The sequence below is a fragment of the Hypanus sabinus genome, chromosome 5 (genome assembly GCF_030144855.1).
Source record: "Hypanus sabinus isolate sHypSab1 chromosome 5, sHypSab1.hap1, whole genome shotgun sequence".
NCBI lineage: Eukaryota > Metazoa > Chordata > Chondrichthyes > Myliobatiformes > Dasyatidae > Hypanus > Hypanus sabinus.
In genome coordinates this window covers 146,971,663-146,996,662 of record NC_082710.1, presented here as the reverse complement: position 1 = coordinate 146,996,662, position 25,000 = coordinate 146,971,663, and the positions used below count along the sequence as shown (strand labels likewise).

At 52.1% G+C, this 25,000-nt stretch overlaps 1 protein-coding gene across 2 annotated transcripts in view; it reads right to left on the bottom strand.

Annotated features, from left to right (window-relative positions):
* LOC132394426 (collagen alpha-6(IV) chain-like) overlaps positions 1–25,000 on the bottom strand; it is a 177,402-nt gene that overhangs the window by 102,211 nt on the left and 50,191 nt on the right. For both annotated transcript variants that reach the window (XM_059970563.1, XM_059970564.1), the window contains exon 4: positions 24,268–24,348. In XM_059970563.1, coding sequence (XP_059826546.1) covers positions 24,268–24,348 — 81 coding nt within the window. The remainder of the gene's footprint in view (positions 1–24,267; positions 24,349–25,000) is intronic.

The following is a 25,000-nucleotide window of genomic DNA, read 5'->3' as shown; positions in this document are numbered from 1 at the left end:
GGGGGCGGAGAGGTGTGTTTGTGTGTGTGGGGGGGAGAGGTGTGTTTGTGCGTGTGTGTGGGGGGTGGAGAGGTGTGTTTGTGTGTGTGTGGGGGGAGAGGTGTGTTTGTGTGTGTGGGGGAGAGGTGTGTTTGTGTGTGTGGGGGGGGCGGAGAGGTGTGTTTGTGTGTGTGTGGGGGAGAGGTGTGTTTGTGCGTGTGTGTGGGGGGAGAGGTGTGTTTGTGTGTGTGTGGGGGGGAGAGGTGTGTTTGTGTGTGTGTGGGGGAGAGGTGTAGTTGTGTGTGTGTGGGGGGCGGAGAGGTGTGTTTGTGTGCGTGTGGGGGAGAGGTGTGTTTGTGTGCGTGTGTTGGAGAGAGGTGTGTTTGTGGAGGGGGCAGAAAGGTGTGCTTGTGTGTGGGTGTGTGTGCATGGGTATGTGGGCGTACATATATATGGCTGTGCGCACATGGACATGTGTGTGGGTGGGTGTGCTTGTGTGTGTGTGTGTGAGTGTGTATGTGAGAGTGTGTGTAAGTGTGTGTGTGTTGGTGAACTTGTATGTGTGTGGGTCAGTGGGTATACTTGTGTGTGTGCTCACATGTGTGTAGATGTGTTTGGGTGAGCATGGATATATATGGGTGTGTGCATGTATTGCATAGCCAGTAGGTGTACTTGTGTGTGTGTGTGTGTGTGTGTGTGTGTGTGAGTGTACTTGTGTTGGGGGGGTCAGTGGGTTTACTTGTGTGAGTGAGTGTGTGTAAGTATGTATATAGGTGTACTTGTTTGTGTATGAGTGTGAATGTGTGTGTGGGTCAGTGTATGTGTGTAAGTATGAGTGCATGTAAGTGTGTGTGTGTGTTAAGTGTGAGTGAGTGTGTGTGTGATGTGGCTCAGTGGGTGTATGCATATGTGTGTGCGTATGAGTATGCACACATGTGGATGTGTGTGTGCGTACATGTAAGCATGCTGTTGCTGTATCCTGACCTGGAACATCAACTCTTTATTCCTTTCCATAGACACTGCCTGACCTGCTGAGTTCCTCCAGTATTTTGTGTGTGTCGCTGTTGCTGAGTTGTCAGGGTGAGTACACAGACTTGGGCTTTTCTGGGAGTTAAGAGTTAAACTCACTTCCCCTGCTTGGTACCTATCCTCACCCACGTCATTCCCCAGCATTTCCTCTGGAATTTCTTTCACAAAAGTCCATCGATTAACGACAAACCCAGTTGTCTGGGATTTTTCCACCCATGCTGATCTTATGCACTCTTGCATTCCTCTTGCATCCTTAACGCATGCAAACGAGCACCCTTTAGCTGAGAACCCTCGCTGCTCTGTGTCAGAGGTCCCACCCGCCCACGCTCGGAGGAAGTCTCTGATTCCATGTCCCCAGACACAGACTGGGGACACTTGTTCAGCCGAGGCGGGGGCTGAAATCACAACGTCCCAGCATTTAGCCCTGGCAACACCATTGCAACTCCCTCCACCCCCCCCCCCCCAGATTCCCTGTGTCTGCCCCAACTCACTCCACAGTGATGAGAAAGGGTAAACGAAAACTCGGGTCTGGAAATAGGCTGAGCCATAGAAACTCAACACAAATCCCCAAAGAACCGAATTCACACACAGAAACCCAGGTCTTGCTCAGCCCTCAGAGCTGCCAGGAAGTCAATTCAAAAGAGCACAATCTGATAACTGTTCATTATCGACACCGTGAGCCAAGACACGGCATTGTCATTCGCCGAGTGTGTGTTAGTGAGGATGAGTGTGAGTGTGTGTGAGTATGTAAGTGAGTGTGAGTGTGTGTTAGTGAGAGAGTGCATGTGTGAGTGTGAGTGTGTGTGGGTGTATATGTGAGTGAGTTTGTGAGTGTGCGTGAGAGTAAGTGTGAGTGTATGAGTGTGAGTGTGAGTGTGTGCACATTCATGTGTAATATGGGTGTTCAAAGTTCAAAGTAAATGTAACGTACTTTATACCAAACACTGCCTTCAGGTTCATGTTCTTGTGGACATTCAGAGTAGAACAAAGAAATACAATAGAATGAATGTGAAGCAACACACAGACTGCCAAGCAACCAATGTGCAAAAACAGGCAAACTGCAAATCCAAACCCAGTAAATGAGAAATGCATAAATAATACTGAGAACATGAGTGGTAAAGTTGAAAGTGATTCCATAGGGTGTGTGTACAGTGTTTGTGTCCATGGATATGCGTGTGTACGGTGTCCGTGGATATGCGTGTGCACGGTGTGAGTGGATATGCGTGTGTACGGTGTCCGTGGATATGCGTGTGCACGGTGTGAGTGGATATGCGTGTGCACGGTGTGAGTGGATATGCGTGTGTACGGTGTGAGTGGATATGCATGTGTACGGTGTCCATGGATATGCGTGTGCACAGTGTGAGTGGATATGCGTGTGTACGGTGTCCGTGGATATGCGTGTGCACGGTGTGAGTGGATATGCGTGTGTACGGTGTCCGTGGATATGCGTGTGCACGGTGTGAGTGGATATGCGTGTGTACGGTGTGAGTGGATATGCATGTGTACGGTGTCCGTGGATATGCGTGTGCACGGTGTGAGTGGATATGCGTGTGTACGGTGTGAGTGGATATGCGTGTGCACGGTGTAGATGTATGTGTGCGTGCTGCGATCTGCTAACATACTGTGTGTGTGTTAATGTCAATACAAGAGCACCTCGTCTTCAATCACTGAGAAAGTCCCGGAAATAATCTCTTTGACCTGACCCAGTTGCCGACCTGAACTGGTCCCATTTGCCAGTCTTCCGCTGATAGCCTCGTATCCTCTCCTATCCATGTACCTGTCCAACTGTGGTTTAAACATTCCCTCAATCCTAATTAAATCTTCCCCTCCCCCACCTTAAATCCATGCCCTCTAGATGTAGACTCCCCTACCCTGGGGAAAGAGTGTGACAATCCATTGTATTTGTCCCTCATAATTTTATAAACATTTAATAACGTCACCCATCAGTCTGAAATCTCCAGGGAATGTCCAGCCTACCTGGTCTACCCTTGTAAAAGCACTTTATTCCAGGAAAAGCCCTGCGAGTTTTTTTCCATCCTCTCCAGCTTAATGACATCCTTCCTATAGTTGGCGACCAGAACTGCACACGATACTCTAAGTACAGTGTTTAAATAACTTGTACAGCTGCAACATACTGTCCCAACTCCTGTGCCTGAACTGATGTAGGTGTCCTGTCCAACTGTCTGCTTTTCAGGGAACCATCTATCAGTAACCCTCGGTCCCCTGATTACAGCCCCCACACATTCTCCCGATTACAGCCCCAAACCACTCCCAGATAACAATACTCACACGTTCCTCAAATACAGTCCCCACACAGTCCCAGATTACAGTCCCCACGCACTCTCCCAATTACAGTCCCCCCAGAGTCCCAGATTACAGTCCCACACACACACTCCGGATTATAGCCCCAACACACTAGCAGATTACAATATTCACACATTCCTCAAATACAGTCCCCACACAGTCTTAGATTACAGTCCCCATGCACTCTCCCAATTACAGTCCCCCACACACTCCCAGATTACGATACTCACACATTCCTCAAATACAGTACCCACACCATCCTAGATTACAGTTCTCACGCACTCTCCCAATTTCAGTCCCCCCAGAGTTCAAGATTACAGTCCCCACACACTCTCCTGATTACAGTCCCAGATTACAGTCCTCATGTACTCTTCCAATTACAGACCCCTCAGAGTGCCAGATTACAATCCCAACACACCCTCCCAATTGCATTCCTCACACAGTCCCAGATTAGTCCCCATGCAGTCCGAGATTACAGCCCCAAAACGCTCTCCCAATTACAATACTCACACATTCCTCAAATACAGTACACACAGTCCCAGATTACAATCCCCCCTGCACCCTCTCAATTACAGTCCCAACACACTCCCAGATTACAGACCCCACACACTCTCCCGATTATACTCCCACCACACTCCCAGATTACGACACTCACACATTCCTCAAATGCAGTACCCACACCGTCCTAGATTACAGACCCACGCACCCTCCTGATTACAGCCACCCATAGTCCCAGATTACAGTCCTCACACACTCTCCCAATACAGTCCCCATGCACTCTCCCGGTTACAGTTCCCATGCACTCTCCCAGATTACAGTCCCCAAAACACACTCCCAGATTACAGTCCCCAACACACTCTCCCAATTACAGCCTCCACACACTCTCCCGATTACAGCCTCCACAAACTCTCCCGATTACAGACCCCACACACTCTCCCGATTACAGACCCCACACTCTCCCGATTACAGACCCCACACACTCTCCCGATTACAGACCCCACACACTCTCCCGATTACAGCTGCAAAAACACTCTCCAGATTACAGTCCACACACACTCCCAGATTACAATACCCACACACTCTCCCAATTTCAGCCCCAACACACTCCCAGATTTCAATACTCACACATTCCTCAAATACAGTATACCCACACAGTCCTAGATTACAGCCCCCACACACTCTCCCAGATTACAGTACTCACACATTCCTCAAATACAGTTCCAGATTACAATCCCCATGCACTCTTCCGTTTACAATCCCCTACATGCTCCCGATTAGTCGCCACACACTCTCCCAATTACGGCCCCCACACACTCACAGATTACAATACTCACACATTCTTCAAATACAATCCCCCACACACTCTCCCTGATTAATGTCCCCAAATACTCCCCTGATTATAGTCCCACTCATTCCCTGATTATGGATCCTATACACTCCCCGATTATGGACCCCACACATACACACCTCAACCAACTGACACAGCCTGTTTTGCTTGGATTCACTCATTCAATTTATGCTTTAATCCTGGTCACATTAACTGCGCAGATGGTTCCCATAGCAGTAGCCAGAATTTCAGACTGGTATGTTTTTAAGTTCTTTAAATTTAGTTCGGGGATTGACTTGACTTGTGTTGATATTCCATCATTTAATCTGAAAATATTATGGTGTGGGTGGATAAACCTCACAGCTATCAGGGATTAGATCTTAGAGAAACACCTCAAAATAATTTTACTTAATTCCCACTTCATTCATCCTGTCTGGATGTGGGAATTAACAGAATCCAGCTGCTCATTAGGAAAAGACTTTCCTCGTCAAATGGCATTCACTGACACAAATCTCTACAAAACCTCACTTTGAGTGATTAAACCTCTCTCCCTCTGTCAGTAATCTCCCTCCCCCTCTCTCCCTCTGTCAGTAATCTCTCTCCCCCTCTCTCCCTCTGTCAGTAATCTCCCTCCCCCTCTCTCCCTCTGTCAGTAATCTCTCTCCCCCTCTCTCTCTGTCAGTAATCTCCCTCCCCCTCTCTCCCTGTCAGTAATCCCCCTCCCCTCCCTCTGTCAGTAATCTCCCTCCCCCTCTCTCCCTCTGTCAGTAATCCCCCTCCCCTCTCTCCCTGTCAGTAATCTCTCTCCCCCCTCTCCCTGTCAGTAATCCCCCTCTCCATCTCCTCGCTGTGACCTGACCACCCAATATTTCCAAATCCCTGTTTATCTAACTGAAATGTAGAGCAAGTGGGAGAGTGCGTTTGTTTGTAGAGTGGGGAGGGGTAAGTCGGAATAATTGGAGTGATGGAAGAGGATTGACGGAAGAGAGAGGGGGGAGTGGAATGAATCGGAATTAGCAAGGGATTGATTGAAGACCTCGATGAGAGAGGAAGCAAGGCCTGGATTGGTCCGTGGCCCCCGTTTGTTCCTGAAAGAAAGGGCCTGGTCTTGGTGTGGGTGTGTTCTGGAGTGTGGGGGTGGGGGCTATGGGTACAGTTCCAGATGCCCAGGGCTCCAGGCTCCATCTCACTGCATCCTCTCCTCAACGAGACTCCAGGAACAGCCTGTGCTGGTCCAGGCCCCGGCTGCACATCTGCCCAGCGGGAGCCAACCTGTGGGTGGAATGGGGAGGCCACTCTGCCCCTCTCCTGATGTGACTGCTGCTGCAGCCTCACAAACCCTCCCTATCAGCAACGCAGCCACCTCTGCCTTAAGACTAGTCGTAGTTCCTGCCTCCTCGACCCTCGGAGAGCTGTCAAATCTCAACTCCTGGCTGTCTTGCATGATCGACCGCCTCGTCTTCAAACAGTGATTTTGGTTCTGGAGTTCGCTACAGGAGGGAACATCCTCTCCACACCCACACGGTCGAGCCCTCTTGGGATCTTCCAGCTTTCCTGAGCTCCGGTGGATACCAGCACAGCCTTCCCCTTCCTTCCCAAGGCTCATCTCAATTGTTCTCTGAATCGAGGAAACCAATAATTCCCAGGAGACCCACACTGACGTCTACCTTAAATATAGCAGTGGCCATTAAGCCCGAAAGAGCATAGCTTTAACCGAGAGCTGTTGGGGGCAAGAGGTCTGGTCTCGTCAAGACAGGGAGCTCCTGCGCTGGTGGGGGGGGGGGGGCAGTGCTCCAGCTCTGAGTGGGACTGGGCCCCCACCCTATCACGGTGGGTATTGAGGGGGCTCGAGGATGTGGAGGGGTCCCGGCTTATTGACTGGAGTTTCCCGTCGGACCCAGGCCTCGAGATACCAAGCGGGAGAGTACCGCGTGATGTGAGTTGCCTCGCCGGGATACCGACCGCACCCTTCCATGGTGCTCCAAGGTGTGTCTGCTACGGGCTGCTGCACACCTTTCACTTCCTTGCCCGCGTCCGCCGACCGGACACACCTCCACGGTCCGCGTCACAGTCTGGCAGCGGAGCAGGCCCCCAGAGGAAATTTCTTTACATGGGGATGTTTCCCCTGTACGCTGGGGGCCTGGGGTGGAAGGCATTGCGCCGGGCAGTCCCGTACAACAGGTACACTGACACGCTGTCCATTCTGTGACCAGGAGGGGTTACAGCCCCTGTTTCAGAATCTGAAGGAGCTGCTACTCAGGTTCCGGTTGTACTTCAGCCCTACGATCGTTATACACGGGCACCCGGTGCGGAGGGGGAGAGGGGGTTTCCGGAGAGGTCCTACTGCTGGGCTTGCTCCTGGGTCTGGCCCAGCTGGACACTCATGGGGCAGGGCAGCGGGTAGTTGAGGGCTCTCCAGGGCCAACTCCCGGCACCTCTTCTGCCCGACTGTCCTTGGAGAGGAAGCATGTGGTCGCAATGGGTACAGAGGGGGTTTTCCAGGAGCGGCGAGTCCCCCAGGGAATTGACTCTTTTATAGACTGTAAAATAATCATATTGAAATTTGAATTTATTCACTGCCTTGTAAACAATGAATGTTTGTACTTTAAAAACACAAAATGCTGGCAGAACTCAGCAGGCCAGACAGCATCTATGGGAGGAGGTAGTGACGACGTTTCAGGCTGAAACCCTTCGTCCCTTCATCGATGATGAAACGTGCATGGAGTTCCGACGGACTGTTTGGTGGCACTTCCGGGTGCCTCTGTGAACAGGGGCAAAGGTCCTGCATGTCCTGCCCCCTTTCCCCGACGGCTCCGTCCCATCCCTCACCCCATAAACAGGGGCTGCGGGCTCAAAGCACCCTCGAGACCACAGGTCCCACAGAGCACTACAGTACTGAGGCAACGCTGCTCTGTGGGAGGTGCACCAGGCGAGGGGGCGGACATTCTGGGAGGGCAACGTCAAGAAAGAGCAAGGTTGTAGGAGGAGATGAGGGAGTGCCACATTGCAGAGGGAAGGTGAAGAGGGAACGAGTAAAGGGAATGAGAAGAGGGAAGGTGACAAGGGAAGGTACACTCTACCCACTGCTGATCACTGTGCCCACTGCTGTTCGCTGTGCCCACTGCTGTTTGCTGTGCCCACTGCTGATCGCTGTGCCCACTGCTGTTCGCTGTGCCCACTGCTGATCGCTGTGCCCACTGCTGTTCACTGTGCCCACTGTGTTCACTGTGCCCACTTTCTGCTTCCCAATGCCTCCACTTTCACACTTGTGCCATTCTACAGATGACATCCCAACAGGCTGCCTCACTGCCTGGTGCAGAAACCGTACTGGAGCGGACAGGGAGGCTCTACAACAGGCAGTCAAAACTGCACAAGGCATCACCAGCACCAGCCTACCCACCATCAATGATATTTATGCAGAAAGGTGCTGGGAATCATGAGGGATCCCACACACCCTACTCCTGGACTGTTTGTCTCACTCCCATCAGGGAGGAGGCTACGTAGCAGCCATGCCAGGACCACCAGACTCCCAAACAGTAAGGTTGATCATCACCTCCACCCAGTCACCCACCCCTCTACGCCCCCAGTCATTCCCTGCCAGTCACCGTACGTGCCAACACTCTTGTACCTAGTGTCACATAGATACAATCCATCTATGTACTGTAAATAAGCTATCCTAAGTATTTGTATTCATTATGCTTTTTATTAGGGGGCCTCTAGCAATCGCACGGAGAGGCTGCTGGTCAGACTGAGCTCCAAGCTGGAACGCCGGGGCCTGGTGGTACTGGATTTGTGTGGGCCCAGCACACAGATCCTACCGGAAGTGATAGAACCTACCCCTCCCAAACTTTGCACAGCTCCTTGCCCTGTTAACACCGATTCTGCTGGCGTCCTCCCTCCCAGGACATGAAGTGAGGTCCCAATGTACCCAGCTAAAGCACCCCCGCCCCCGGAGTTCAGTGTGCTGAGGGTCCCCGGTTCTGGAATCGGACCTCTGTGTGTCCAGGGCTGATGTATAGCTGAGTTCAGAAGCTGTGTGAAACCACGATGGAGAAGCAGCGAGGAGCTTGACAAAGTTTGTGGAAGCCACTGTTGTGTACATTTGTCTGAGTCAGGATTAACCAGAAGCCAAACACAGCTGTTACATTGCGAGGGAACGGCTTCAAAAAGCAAAAGCTTGCATTTCTATGGCACCGGAAGCATCCCAAACACTGAGCAGCCGGTGAAGCAAAGCCACAAGCAAAAGGCGCATTTTGTACACAGCAAGATGGTCATATCATCTCCTCCAGTGGGGGAGAAGTACTGGTCAGGATGGGGTATAACCCCTTCTTTTATTAAATAGCAAATTTGTGTCGGCGGCACAGTGGGTAGTGCTGCTGCCTCCCAGGTCCGGAGAACCGGGTTTGATCCTGACGCTGTCTACGTGGAGTTTGCACATTCACCTCGTGGGTTTGCCCAGGTTTCCTCCCACACCCCAAAATAATGTGGGTCAGTAGGTTCAGTGGCCCCTAGTGTGAGGGTGAGGGGGAATGAAACGATCAGGGTGGGATTGGGGTAACTGGGTTCCTGGTGACACCCTGGCTGTACATTCCCACTAGTGAGGGTTTGATATCCAGCTGAGGTCCAGTGAGAGCCCCCCCCCCCCCCCGAGGTGGACGGGGTATTGAACATGACTCGGGACTGAGCCAGCTGCCTGTTGAGGTGATTGAGAATGGTCTCCAGCTGGAATTTTTATCTCTCCCCTGCGTGGGTTTGTTACGCTGCTTGGGAATGATCCAAAGCAAGAAAAAGACTCCAGCAGCTGTACTGGCAAATTCACCACCTCCTACACTCTGAACGTGATGGTCTGGGCAACGTATTGTCAGAGAAACCTCATAACTATCCCCACCCACAGAGCCAGTGGAACGCCGTTACAGACGGAGGTGATTTCCCCCCCCCCCCCCCCATGCAGACAGTCAACTGCAAGAACGCGGAGGGCCCACCACAGCAGTGGTTTGCAAACCCAGACACCCCAGGCTGGAAATGCCCCGTCAGTGCAGGGCCGCTGCCGGCCTCTCTGGAGAGCAGGATCGATGTGGAGAAGTCATCACTACAGTTCTCACGGTTTCTACGCGGTCACCACCGAGGGTCGGCTTCAGCCCCCCACCCCCTCAGTTCAAGTCCCAGCTTTGTACAAGATTGATGGCTGACCGTGTCACCCGGCAGCCCGACCTGACTGAACATTCGCTTCAGATTAAATACATTGATTAGAGTCCACACCACCCAGCACGTTCACAGAGATGAACTTTACATCAACAGAGAGGCTCAGGACACACACACACATCCACATACATATACACACAGGTGTGCACACATGTACACCTACGCACATATACACACGGGTATGCACACACAAACACCTACACACATATACATGCGGGTATGCACACATACGTACACACAGGTTATGCACACACCAACACACAATTGCACAGCGAGTGACGTGCTCTGTTGCTGCTGTTTGAGGGAACACTGACTGAGTTGGACGGCCACTCTCTGCCTCTGTAACAGGGAGGGACAGATTCAGCACCCACAGAAGACACTGCCACCCAGGCTCGTCCCTGGACACCTGGGAGGTGTCCATATGGGAAAGTCTCATCCCAGTGCGTGATGAGGAATGGGACGGGGGGAGCTTCTCTGGCATCTGGGCTCATCTGGTCACTGTGACAGTGCTGTTGTGGGAACTTCACAGAAACTACTGTGCTCCCAAAACCGTGCGCCTTTTGCCGGAAGAATGCTGGGATAACTCCACAAGTCATCCAAAATCTGTGCAGGCAAAAGCTATACGCTGGCGTTTTGAGAGAACTCTGCGCCTGTGCTAATTGTTCCTTCATTAATGCTGCTGGACCTGCTGAGAGTTTCCCAGCAGCTTACTTCTGGTGTGACTGACGTCCAGGGGCTGTACTGCACAGAGCAGTCCCTCGGGCCCAAGGTACTGCGCCGAACTTTTACCTTCTGTAAGATCAATCTGCGTTGCCGAGCTATATTTCACAAAACCACGCGATTGTCCACAATTACTCCCAGCGGTGGCAGTAATTCTCACCAGCCCCAGCTGCAGAGTCTGACCACCTACCCAGCACGGAATTCCAACACAGACCGTCACCCCAGGGTTTGGGGCTGTTCGGCAGACCTGTCCACGTGTTGTCTAGCCCGTGGTGAGACGGCAAGTACGTGGACAACTCTGTCGAACAGACCTGGCGTGAGTGTCTCCTGATGCCTTTGTTTACTGCCCTGTCAGTTTAAGTTACAGGATGCATTTTTTTTTATATATGGCTAGACTTTGTTTAACAAATGGATTATTTCAGATTCCATTAATAACAAAAGATCAGAGAGTATGAGTTTAGTCTGAGGCATTCCTATACATAACTCAGCCAGATTGCGAGGACCTAGTTAGTATACTGATGGGGAGTTCAGGAACTCTCTAATTTTATTTATAAACACACTCGTACACCAAGTTGGCCTCTCATTCCATTTCCAAAACCTTGGGTTCTTTGTGAAAGTTACTTGTCACGTATACATTGAAACCGACAGTGAAAGCAAAGCAGATCAATGAGGGCTGTGCTGTGCAGCCCACAAGAGTCACTGCACTCCCAGTGCCAACGTAAGCGAGCCCACAACTCACTGACCCTAACTGCAGGTCTTTGGAAGGAGACTGGAGTACCCCTAGGAAACCCACAGAGTCATCACAGAGTAAATCCTTACAGGCAGCAGTGCCATTCTCAAAGTGGCCATAATAGGACTTGAACCTGCAATCTTCCGATGACTGTGCCTCAAACACCACAGACAGAAGCCTTATCCACTAAGCCACTCGGTCTTCTGAACCTTTCGCCCTCACCCTGCACTTAAACAATAGATCTATTTAAAAGTTCCCAGCCTGTTCCCAGTCATTGTCATATGATTATCAAGCCAGAGGACATGGAGACAGGCCGTTTAGCCAACCAATGGCTAATCCCATCTCCCAGCTCTTGACCCGAAATCCTCTATACCCGGGCAGCGGAAGTGCTCCTCCAGACATGTTAACTGGTGACACAACGCTCTCCAGGCAGTCACCATTCTCTGGGTGAGAAGAGTCCGCAATAACTCTCTTCACCCTTACACTAGATCTGTGTTCTCTGGCTGTATCGCCTTTGGCCAGGGCAAGAGTTTCCTGCAGTCTACCCTATCTGCATCCCTCATAAGTTTACACACCACAGTCACTCTGGACCTCCTCCACTCTAGGGACAACAGTGACACCCCCTCCAGCCTCTACTCATAACTGAGCTGCTCCATCCCAGGCAACGTCCTGGTGAGTCTCCACGGCACCAGCTCCAGCGCCGTCTCCATAGTGTGCTGACCAATCTGCTGATGGGACACCAGCTGAGGTCCCAGCAAGGTTTTATAAAGTCGGAGCTCTTGTTTCACTGCCTTGACTGATGAAGATCACTATCCCATGTGCTCCCTAAATCACCCTATCTACCTGCATTGCCACTCGCAAGGGGTTTTGGACTTGCACACCAAGGTCCTGCGTTCTCCTCAGGGCCCCACCATTCGCAGTATATGCCCTAGCCCAGGCATGGGCAAACTACGGCCCGCGGGCCATATGCGGCCCATTAAGCTTTTTAACCCGGCCCACAGAACTTGATGAAATTATATTAATAAACCTTGTTAACGTTTCTTCCCCGCAATTCTGGCGTTTTCCCAATAGATGACGCACTCTATATACATTTATGGCGACCCATTTCCTGGCACATCCGAACTGGCTCACAATTAGCCAGCGTTCCGGCTAAGGGAGATAGCCTGCGGGGATTTGCGAGCACAGAGCTTTGGAGCCTCTGCGCCACGGGGGGGGGGGGGGGGGCAGGTTGAGGGAGGCGTAAAAGTGAGGCTGGGGATTTCGAAAAAAGTTTTTTTCTTCGACTGCAGTTACCAACTCCGTGTCGTAATTTTAGCGCTGCATGTGCTACACATTGACATTTGTTGAGGTGCAGCGTATTACTCCACATTTGCGCTTTACTCTTTGTTCGGCTCGACCTATTTGTGTGAACAGGCGTTCAGCGTCATGAACATCAACAAAGCCAGCCACAGATCCAAGTTAACTGACCAACACCTCAGATCCATCCTGAGAATCGCCACAACAAAACTAAATCCAGACTTTGATGCGCTGGCTAAAAAGGGAGACCAACAACACTGTTCCCACTGAAATTAAAAATAAGTTTCTTCGTTGTGTTATGTAAAAAATGCATTTGAAAATATTTTTTTCAATAAGCCTTACATGTTACATGTCATTTCTGTTAAGTGATGGACATGAGTAGTGCGCAGGTGCACGTACATTCTCAAAATAAAAAATGCGCTCCAGATCAAATAACGCGCTCCGCATACTGGCGCACTGTCACTGTTCTGTCATTGTGCGGGTCGTTGTTGAGTTTTGGCACAGGGGACAATTGAATAAGAAGGTGCAGGACAAGTAGACCTGCATCTCCTACCGTTTTTGAAATACAGACAGTCAGGAGGAGAGTGATGATGATAATATCTTGAAGGATAACAGAATCTTCAGTGCTTTAAAATAATAACTGTTACTATTAAAAAAGCTGTATTTTATTCATTTAATTTTCAGTGTTTTAAAAGTCATTTCAATAAATAGCTAAATACCATGGGACTTCAAAGACAGATATTTTGTTGTAATGCATTTGTTCATTTTCAATTGAAATTAAAGCACATGTTTTCTACATATCCCATGATATTTTATTTTCTCTTATGAGGTGTATTACCAAAACACTCCGTCCATCTGCTCCTGGTCCGGCCCCCCTGTCAAATTTTAGAACCCTTTGTGGCCCACGTCAAAAAGTTTGCCCACCCCTGCCCTAGCCTGAACAGTGCATTCGCCATGGTTTTTCCTCTCCACAACCCGGAGCTGCAAACCTGCCTGACCTCCATTCCTTCACGGATTTGGTCACAGGCAAATTCAATGCCCTGCTCTCTGGAACTCCCCTTTGAAAGCGGTCGGCCGCTTTTCTCCTTCCACCTGCTCCCCCTCCAAGAGTCCGTCCATTAGAGCCTTCTGTGTTGGGATTGGTGTGAAGAACCTTGGACCATTTGCTGCATTGGAGGTGAATCCCCCCCAGTACAGCTCCATTCCGTTATTGACCTTCCTGAAACCTGGCGCCTGTGTAGCGATGGGACCCCATAGCCCACCCCCACCTGCTCGCCCCTACACCTGGCAGAGAGGGCTTCGCGTTGTGAGGGGGGGGGGGGTAGATGTGTGAGCCTGGCCAGTATTCACTGCTTTCCCTGGCTTCTCAACCTGTCCGCTGACCGCTGTGGTCAAACAGATGGACGTTGAGCAAGGGCCGCAGAAGCTGATTACTCCCAGGTTTGACCTGAGAAGTGAGGAAGGGAGAAGACGCTTCCTAACTAGGGCATTCGGCCCATCCATATCCTCTGCCCCACATCACTGAGGCGCATGCCAGCCCAAACTCAGACTCTTAAACTTCTCCAGTCATTCAGGGGGCACGTGCGGTGATTAGCTGAGGACGCTGGCGAGACTGGTGAGAGAGCAGAGCACGGCAGTGAGCAGAACTGCGTACTGGGTCAGTGCAAGGGCTCCTGCTACACTTAGTGGGTGACCCACACATTGGTCCCAGTGATCTGTGGACATCTCACAGGTACAGAAAACACACCAGGAATGTACCGGCCTCTTAGATCTGCAAACTTCCTGTAACCAGCTTGCCCCGAACCCTCTCAAATCCCAGACGAGGTGGAAACCTCTGCAGCCTCATGGGGTGTGGACCCAGACCGTCCAGAACTGGAGCCTCAACTTTCCTCGGCGATTCCCACCAGCAGGGGGCAGATCTGCCCAGTGCAGAGATCGGCTTGCTGCCTGCACGCTCACACGCACCTTCGCCTGATCTCACTCACATTCCTGCCCGTGGTTCTTGCCACCTCTACCTCATTCCCTCCTCCAGCCTATAAAACCACCCCAGCCTCCTCCCTACTTCACTCACTCCTCCAACCTTCCTCCCAACCTACTTCTTTCAAAGCACTTCCTAACCTACCACCTCCAACCCTTCAACACACACAAAGTGCTGGTGGAACACAGCAGGCCAGGCAGCATCTATAGGGAGAAGCACTGTCGACGTTTCGGGCCGAAGGGTCCCGGGCCAAAACGTCAACAGTGCTTCTCCCTATAGATGCTGCCTGGCCTGCTGTGTTCTACCAGCATTTTGTGTGTGTGCGTTGTTTGAATTTCCAGCATCTGCAGATTTCCTCGTGTTTGACCTCCAACCCTTCTCCGTCCTCCTACCTCCCTACAAACAACCTCCAGCACACACCAGCCCTATCCAGATCCAGCCCAGAGCACTGCCTATACCCTGAGCCCAGTGCACAGTGAACTGCTGTCTACCGACTACTGGTAAGGTAGGGAATGCGGCCTCCCTACTCCCCTCCCGCTATGATTGCCATCCAGAGTTGGAGGCTGAATGACGTGGGTGCCCAGTGCTCTGGGTCACCTCTGACAGAAGCAGGTTGGGAAACCAGGCAGGGTAATACCCCATTCCCAGCAACAGGACACTAGGATTGAACAGCTAACTGGTTCACTGGGTGGGGGGGGGGGGGGTGCCAGCAGGGAGTTGGGACATTGGCTGGGAATTTGAGAGCTGAGATATTGTGTATTCTGCCCTTGAATTCCAGCTGTTCAACTGGCTTCCTCTTGCAGACCAAGTGGCCCCCAATCGTGAACACCCACTTCCTTCTCTCACTGATTATCCCTTTCTCATGCTCATCATGCGACGTCATGCGAGGGTGTACACACACACACACACAATGATCCAAACACACATAGACGCACAAACACACACACGCGCACACACACACACACACACAATGATCCAAACACACACACACACAATGATCCAAACACACATAGACGCACACACACACGCGCACACACACACACACAATGATCCAAACACACACACACACAATGATCCAAACACACATAGACGCACAAACACACACACGTGCACACACACACAATGATCCAAACACACACACACACAATGATCCAAACACACATAGACGCACAAACACACACACGCGCACACACACACACACAATGGTCCAAACACACACACACACATACACAATGATCCAAACACACACACACACGCAATGGTCCAAACACACACACACACACACACACACAATGATCCAAACACACGCAGACGCACAAACACACACACGTCACACACATACAATACTCGCACGCGCGCGCAGGCACACAGGCATACACATATACACACACACACACTCACACACTGTGTTCCCCATCAGCCAGCCTGGCTGAACGTGGATGTTTCTGACTGGACCTTCCCCAGGGTTCATCCACCTTCACCCTTGCGGGAGCCCCGCTCCCTGTTATTAGTGAATTCACAAGAACAGTGTTCAGGCACCACAGCTGCAGGCAAGTCCTTGTCACCTGGACGCTTTCTTATTGCGAATCACAGTACCAAAGCAGCCATTCGGCCCATTGAGTCTGTGTTGGGACTATGAAGACTTCAAGTTCACCCCATTCCCTTGGTCTCTCCCACTGTCCTGTACAGTATTCCTCCCACCCCCACCATCCTATCAAACAGCATGTTCCAGTTCACTGCAACGCTCTGTGTGAAAGAAAGCCTTCTCCTCCTCTGCCCCCAGTTCTTTTATTTATTCCTTCCCGCTGGGTCCTCTGGTCACCAGCTTACTGAGCTCTATTGTTGTTTAACTGGTTGCCGTTGACTTAATAGCGCATGAACTCCAGTGAGGAAATAAAGTGAAGGTCTCCCACACCTGTTCCCACACGGAGCAGGAATGCTTTCATCAATCATTAATCCTGCCCACAGCCTTGGTCTGGATAAGGGTGCGATGCCCCAGACTGTGGGAGGTCAATTATTGTACCTAACAGTCAGTATTCAACAGGCCCTCAACAGTGATCTACAGTAATAAGGACAGGGGTGTGGGAAGAGGGAACCGGCGGACCGTTGAATCAGCGATTCAGATCTCACCACGGCTGTTGGGATAGGTTGTCATAAATAAAACGGCAGGGGCATTTTAAGTTTAAGGGAGACCGTAACAACTTCTTTATTGCCAACCAAACACAGAACTTAAGCGTGGTGAAAAAAAACTTCACGTAATTACCTCATCACGACAGACCAGCCTCTTAAAGTGAGCCCCAACTCAAAGGGAACATGCTGCCTGATGCAGGGTCTCGGCCCCAAACGTTGGCTACTCTTTTCTCACGGATGCTGGCTGACCTGCTGAGTTCTTCCAGCGTCGTGTACGTATTCCCCAACTCAAAGTCTATGCCTGTGATTCCACTCGTTACGTTATCCCGCACTTGGAAATAGGGAAACAGGCCCTTCGGCCCAACTCATCCATGCTGACTGCAGCAGCACACACAATATGCTCGAGAAACTCAGCAGGCCTGATGAAGGGTCGCATCTCAAAACGTCAACTGATTATTCATTTCCATAGATGCTGCCTGACCTGCCGAGTTCCTCCAGCACTTCTGTGTGAGTTGCTCCCGATCTCACGCTCCTGCAGAATCTCTTGTGTTTCTGCCGTGCCGACTGTGTCACTCAGTGAGCTGGTCCCATCGGCCTGCCTGCATTTACCCCAAAGTCCTCCAAATCCTCCTCTCTATGTACTTATCCAGAGAGATTTTAACGGTTGTTAATGTGCCGGCCTCAACCATCATGACACCACTCTCTGCATGATGAAATGTCCCTTTAGATCTCTCACCCCTGACCTTAAACCTTTGCCCTCGTTTTTAGCACCCGCTCTCCGGGAGAATGACTACAGTACGTGCTTTCGCCCTGTCTATGCCCCCCTGGTTTTATATATCCCTTTATTAGGTCATCCCTCAGTTATTCCGGGGTGGCGTACCGCTCAATGTAACGCTATTACACCACCGTAGACCCGGGTTCAATGAACCTGTGTAAGGAGTCTCTGCGCTCTCCCTGTGGACTGTGTGGATTTCCACCAGGTGCTCCAGTTTCCCCCCACATTCCAAAGACACACTGCTTTGCAGGCTTGCTGGTCACATGGGAGCAACATGGCGGCTGGACTCATTTGCCTGTCACTGTGCAGTATCACTGAACTAAAAAGTCCCGATTTACACAGCGTCTCCCCGTAGCTTCGGTCCCCAAATCCAGGCAACGTCCTGGCATTGTATATCTCGGTATAAACACATCCAAATACCTTGGCTAAAACAGTTTAATAGCATCTCTCCTGCAACCGGGTGTCCAGGAACTAAAGCTGCCCTGAGTCGCACTCAATCAATGGAACCGTGGGCAGTCAGTGAAGACCCCCAGGGAAGGGAATCGGTCATCCAGACCTACCTGCTAGCTCAGAGCCAACAACAAGTCTGGCTCGTCACTCTCCCCTCCTCTGCTCAAGGACAATTAGCGATGGGCAATAAATTCTGGCATGTCCCGTTCAAGGTACAGATAAATAAACAAGGCGGTCAACCATCTGGGCAGGATCATGTTTCCCAGGCGCTAAGCTTTCTGTGTTAGTGGGAGCTCCCTCACTCTCCCTCCCTCCAGAACACGGAATATTTGGGGTACCACAGTGGGGACTTTGTGCCGATCTGCAGCCCACCTCCTTCTCTCAGTGTCCCCAGGGCCACCAGTCACCCTCTCCCAGAAAACAGATCCATCTTATTTCATCCATTAAAACCTACCCTCATTTTTAACACCTCTGTTAGATCTCCTCTAAACTGTCTCTGCTTTGTATTAAAAAAATCTAACAGGAGTAAGACTGAACTTGAGTCGGTGCTTGTGTAACTTGCAGGGGTTATATTTATAGTCTAGGTGAAGTTAAAGAGCGGGTGGGGGGGTGCAATAATCCACAATAATGGTGGTGACTGGAGGGTACCCCACCCTCCTCCACTTACCACTCATTTTCCTGCTGGAGGTCCATGGTCACAGAAGAGCCCAGCTGAACAAACAATTCAAAGTAATGGCATGACTAAATCTCCCCCGATAGCACGTTATCAGCAAGGTTCCTCTGGAGAGCCAGTGACCTCCAGCGGCTGGGAAGGTTCCTCTGGAGAGCCAGGGACCTCCAGCGGCTGAGAAGGTTCCTCTGGAGAGCCAGTGACCTCCAGCGGCTGAGAAGGTTCCTCTGGAGAGCCAGTGACCTCCAGCGGCTGGGAAGGTTCCTCTGGAGAGCCAGTGACCTCCAGCGGCTGGGAAGGTTCCTCTGGAGAGCCAGTGACCTCCAGCGGCTGGGAAGGTTCCTCTGGAGAGCCAGTGACCTCCAGCGGCTGGGAAGGTTCCTCTGGAGAGCCAGTGACCAGCGGCTGGGAAGGTTCCTCTGGAGAGCCAGTGACCTCCAGCGGCTGGGAAGGTTCCTCTGGAGAGCCAGTGACCTCCAGCGGCTGGGAAGGTTCCTCTGGAGAGCCAGTGACCTCCAGCGGCTGGGAAGGTTCCTCTGGAGAGCCAGTGACCTCCAGCGGCTGGGAAGGTTCCTCTGGAGAGCCAGTGACCTCCAGCGGCTGGGAAGGTTCCTCTGGAGAGCCAGTGACCTCCAGCGGCTGGGAAGGTTCCTCTGGAGAGCCAGTGACCTCCAGCGGCTGGGAAGGTTCCTCTGGAGAGCCAGTGACCTCCAGCGGCTGGGAAGGTTCCTCTGGAGAGCCAGTGACCTCCAGCGGCTGGGAAGGTTCCTCTGGAGAGCCAGTGACCTCCAGCGGCTGGGAAGGTTCCTCTGGAGAGCCAGTGACCTCCAGCGGCTGGGAAGGTTCCTCTGGAGAGCCAGTGACCTCCAGCGGCTGGGAAGGACCTTGAGATAAGTTTCCATCCAACAGGCTCTTTCAGTGTTCTCAACGTTTTACAACAGGATGTTCGGGTTTCATTTTAATCCAACATCTGGTTTGAATCAAAAGGCGAAGCAGAAACACTGCTCAGCTCACTGAGCACAGATTCCCACATCCTGTTACAGATGGGAACTGGGCAGAGACCAGCTACTCACTACTGCAGGATCCAGCCCACCTCTGATATCCAAGGGGCAAATGTAGAGGCACCCACAGAGTGAACTCTGCCCAGGAACTCTTCCCTTCCCTGGGCTAGGCTGGCATTTCCTCCCTTTCTCCATCTTCTCACTCACTTTCTCACCTCCTCTTTCTCCCCACCTTTAACCTCTCCCTCCAACCCACTTCTCCCTTCCTGGCTCCATGCATCCCACAGAGCTCCCCACCCCACCCCTGCTGTTTTCTCTCTTATCTTGTCCTTTTGCTCCCTCTCTCTCCATCACACTTTCTTTCTTCCTCCCTACCTCTCATTTTTTCCTTCCCTCTCTCCCTTCCCCCTCTCCTCTTCTCCCCTCTGTATCCCCTTCTCCCCCACTCGCTCTCCCCTTCTCTCCTCTCTCTTTCTCCCCTACTTCCCCCTCTCTGTCCCCTTCTCCCCCACCCTCTCCCCTTCTCCCCCTCTCTGTCCCCTCCCCTGTCCCCTTCACCCCCCTCTCCTTCTCTCTCTCTGTCCCCTTCTCCCCTCTCTTTCTCCCCTTTACCCCCTCTCCTTCTCCTCTCTCTCTCTGTCCCCTTCTCCCCTCTCTTTCTCCCCTTCTCCCCCTCTCCTCCTCTCTCTCTGTCCCCTTCTCTCCTCTCTTTCTCCCCTTCACCCCCTCTCCTTCTCCTCTCTCTGTCCCCTTCTCCCCTCTCTTTCTCCCCTTCTCCCCCTCTCCTCCTCTCTCTCTGTCCCCTTCTCCCCTCTCTTTCTCCCGTTCACCTCCTCTCCTCCTCTTTCTCTGTCCCCTTCTCTCCTCTCTTTCTCCCCTTCACCCCCTCTCTCTCTGTCCCCTTCTCCCCTCTCTTTCTCCCCTTCACCCCCCCTCTCCTTCTCCTCTGTCCCCTTCTCCCCTCTCTTTCTCCCCCACCCCCTCTCCTTCTCCTCTCTCTCTGTCCCCTTCTCCCCTCTCTTTCTCCCCTTCACCCCCTCTCCTCCTCTCTCTCTGTCCCCTTCTCTCCTCTCTTTCTCCCCTTCACCCCCTCTCCTTCTCCTCTCTCTGTCCCCTTCTCCCCTCTCTTTCTCCCCTTCTCCCCCCTCCTCCTCTCTCTCTGTCCCCTCCCCTCTCTTTCTCCCCTTCTCCCCCCCTCTCCTTCTCCTCTCTTTCTGTCCCCTTCTCCCCTCTCTTTCTCCCCTTCAACCCCTCTCCTCCTCTCTCTGTCCCCTTCTCCTCTCTCTTTCTCCCCTTCTCCCCCTCTCCTCCTCTCTCTCTGTCCCCTTCTCTCCTCTCTTTCTCCCCTTCACCCCCTCTCCTTCTCCTCTCTCTCTGTCCCTTTCTCTCCTCTCTTTCTCCCCTTCTCCCCCCTCCTCCTCTCTCTCTGTCCCTTCTCCCCTCTCTTTCTCCCCTTCTCCCCCCCTCTCCTTCTCCTCTCTTTCTGTCCCCTTCTCCCCTTCTCCCCCCTCTCCTTCTTCCCTCTCTGTCCCTCATTTTTTTCCTTAAGCAGGGAACCATCACTCCCCTTGGCCCAGCCCACTGTTCTGCGCTTGTTTAATATCGGCTCTGGTTACTCAGTAACAGCTCCACTAGTTATTCTGTAATATTGAACTCCCTCACCATTAAACCATAAGATCATGAGACATGGGAGCAGAATTAGGCTGTTTGGCCCATCGAGTCTGCTCTGCCAGTCTATCATGGCAGATTTATTATTCTTCACAATCCCATTTTCCTGCCTTCTCCCCATAACCTTTGACACCCTTACTGATCAAGAACCTATCATCCACCACTTTCAATAGAACCAATTATTTGGCCTCCACAGCCATCCATAGCAATGAATTCCACAGGTTCAATGCCATCTAGCGAAATAAATTCCTCCTAATCTCTTTGTACTTTGAGGCTTTGCCCTCTGGTCCTAGATTCCCCCACCACAGGAACATCCTCCCCACATCCACTCATCCTTCCCCTCTCTCCCTAAGCCCATACGCCTTAGTTTTGTACATTCCCTTCCCTGGGTTACCACAGTTACCACTCCCCTTACCTGCATCCCTCTTGATTCCAAACATTGCTATAATCTTGTCCCTCCTCCTCCTACAATCCAAGGAATAAAGGCCCTACCCCGACAGGATAAACCCACTTATCACCAGGCTCTCTCTTGGGGTCAAAACATTCAGGTACCTTGAGTCCATGGTCTAGAATGGTGAAGACTGAGAGCAGTCAGTGGAGACCCCAGATCCCCCTCCCAATCCCCACTGCCTCCCGGCTCCGATCGGAGGGTCAGGAGCCTCTCTCCCTGCGGTGGGGAATGTGGAAGGGCCTCGACTCCCAGTGCAGGCAGCAGTCAGGGGAGTTGTAAGCACCACACCCCTCTGTAATCACCCAAAACACATAGTGAGAGTGCAGACACCATCCACTCCTCCCACCCCACCCCCATTCTCTCCACTGGGACCCAACCTGTCCCTTTGCTTGAATTCTCCGCAGCCTGGCCACACTAATTCTGTCCCCACCTGCGGGCCTCCAGCTCCCCGAGATCTCCACCCTCCGCCAACTCTGACCTCCTACAACTCGCCGGATTCCCGCCACTCCTCCCCGGCAGGCGTGACCCTAGGAACGCAGGTCGCAGGTTCCCGGAAACCCCCTCAGCCTCGTTTTCCAGCTCGAAGCTGCCCACGGTGACGGCTTTAGTTCACCCAACCCGATGTTGCCCCACGTATCAGGATTGCCCCACGTATCCACTAGAGGTGAGAAGATGCTAAGAGATAGATAGTGCGGCCAGCCAGCACCCTTTTCCAAGGGCAGAAATTGCTCATATAAGAGGGCGTAATTTTAAGATGAATGGACAAAAGTGATGGGGGAACGTCAGGGGTAGGATTTTTTTTTTTTGCACACAGTAGGTGTTGGGTATGTGGAACGCACAGCCAGGGGTGGTGGTAGAGACATTTAAGAAACCCCTGGACGGGCACATGGATGAAAAGGGCTGTGTAGGAGGGAAGTGTTAGACTGATCATGGAGTAGGTTAACGGGTCAGCACTCCTTTGTGGGCTGAAGGGCCTGTACTACAGTTTTATGTTCCCACTGCTGTAGAGCACTCAGTAATCTGGAACAAACTTGGTGCGACCTCAAAGACGGCGGGCGAGAGGGTGAGCCTGCCTCAGCGAGGGGACGACGACCTCCGTGAAGCTCCATGGATTCAGGGGACTGTGTGACGCTCGGGCAGTCTGTCACTCAGTAATCCAGCCTCTTGGAGAGCAGCCAAAGGGAAGGATCTGAGCGAGAGGATTAGACGGTCAACTTGTAACGTGAGTTCAGTCTGGGGTCAGCGCTGCTGGGCCGGGAGACCTGGGAGGTCATGAGGGAAGTCCTTTGAGCCGATATGTTCAGTGCTGGGTTCACGGCTGAGTTCCCACGACGCTGCCTGTTGAATGACTGTGTTCTCAGCCTCTGTGCTCAGAGCCCAGGAATGTGAAGGGACAATCTCAAGGGCAGATTAACCTCCCAGAGCCACAGCCCAGATTCTGGTTGGGTCTCCGGACGGGTGAGGCTCCCCTTAGAACCTATTCCCGAAACTACCCGCCCTCTACTAACAACCTGGGGATGCAGCCTTCAGCTCCCGGATCAACCGGAGGGCGTATTCATTGTGGTCTGCTCCAGCGCCAACGACGGGGCTGAGAATGCGGGAGGAGCCCCCACACTCAGACGTGAATGGTGGAAGGATGTGAAACCAGAGGCATCGGGAAGATAGGAGCCGGGATGACCGCTCCGTCCACCACACAAGGCAGGATTTCCAGGTGGCCACCCATTTTAACACCTCTCCCCATTCCCATTCCAGCACCCGGGCCCTCGGTCTCCTCTGTTGTCATGATGAAGCCACTCTCAGGTTGGAGAAGCAACACCTTATATTCCGTCCAGGTAGCCTGCAACCTGGCGGCATGAACATCGATTTCTCTAACTTCTGAGAAGTTCTCCCCCCTCCTCACTTTTTCCATTACCCATTCTGGCTCCCCTCTAACTCCTACCCCTCTCCTCTGGTGCCCCCTCCTCCATTCCTTTCTCCCATGGTCCACTCGTCTCTCCTCTCAGATTCCTGTGTCTTCAGCCCTTCACCTTTTCCATCTGTCATCTCCCAGCTTCTCACTTCATTACGCCTCCCCCACCCGGCTTCACCTATCACTTTTCACCTCATGCTCCCTCCCCACCTGCATCCCGCCCTATTCTCCCTTCTTCCCCCTCCCTTTCCAGTCCTGATGAGGGACCTCAGGCCGAGCGATTGCCATCGATCCCCCTAACCGAATCCTCCAGCGTTTTGTGTGTGTTGCTCAGGCCCTCCCCCTCTCGTGGGCACTTCCCAAAGCTGGGCAAGTGGTCTGTTTTCCTTTTCTCCAGGATGGAGGGGACACTCCAGAAATGTGCAGTCTCATTTACATGTACACAACTCAACGAACACTGGGAAAACTGAGCGAGTACAGCCCACAGTGAGAGGTCCAACCTACAGTGAGGGATCTGTCCCATGGAGAGAGATCTGCTCCACAATGTAGCAATGTACAGTGTAGTTTAACTGCCATGCACACCGTTCCCTGCGCTTTTGACAAAAAGAGCAAAGCACCTGTGACTGCGGAGCTGCGTTGCGGACTTACCCTTGCTCCTTTCTCCGGGAAACACTGGCATCCTGCGGAACAGTCTCTGCCATTACAGGGTCCCAAGTACGATTTGCCACCCTGCAGAAGAGATACAACAATGTAACTGAAGTGCGGCTGATTTACATACCCCCTATCCACCGTCACCCCTAGCGGGGCGATTGGGGGATCTCTGAGGCACGGCCAAGATGACCATTCATGAGTCCAGGGCTCGGCCCAGGCTGACTGCCTGCCCTCCTCCCAGGGTTACGTCCGTGCCTAGGTGTCCTTGGAGAAGGAGTATTCAGTCCCTGTGGGGGGTTATCTGATCAGTGGTTCCCCTAAGGGCTTCAATGTTTTGCGGATAATGGTAACCATATCTTAATTTGAAATCATTAATAATTTTACGAACCCCAATTATTGTGCATGTGTAAACTTTAGAGTGCTTGTGAAAATAAAGTTGTCAAAGGCGTATTCCATGGAGTCAGGTAACTGCACCCAGACGCAGGAGAGTAAGGTGTCCAGTCTACAGCTGTCAGAGGGAGAGTGGAGAGAACAGAGAGGCCGAAACTATCTCCTACAGCAACCCAGAAAACCCTTCTGTACACCTTCTCCTCAACCCACTCCTCCCCAGCCCACTCTGAGCAGCTGTTGACCTGGCAACTAGTACAATGTTTGCACCATTTCACTGGTATACACACACACACACACACACACACACACACACACACACACACACACACACACACACACA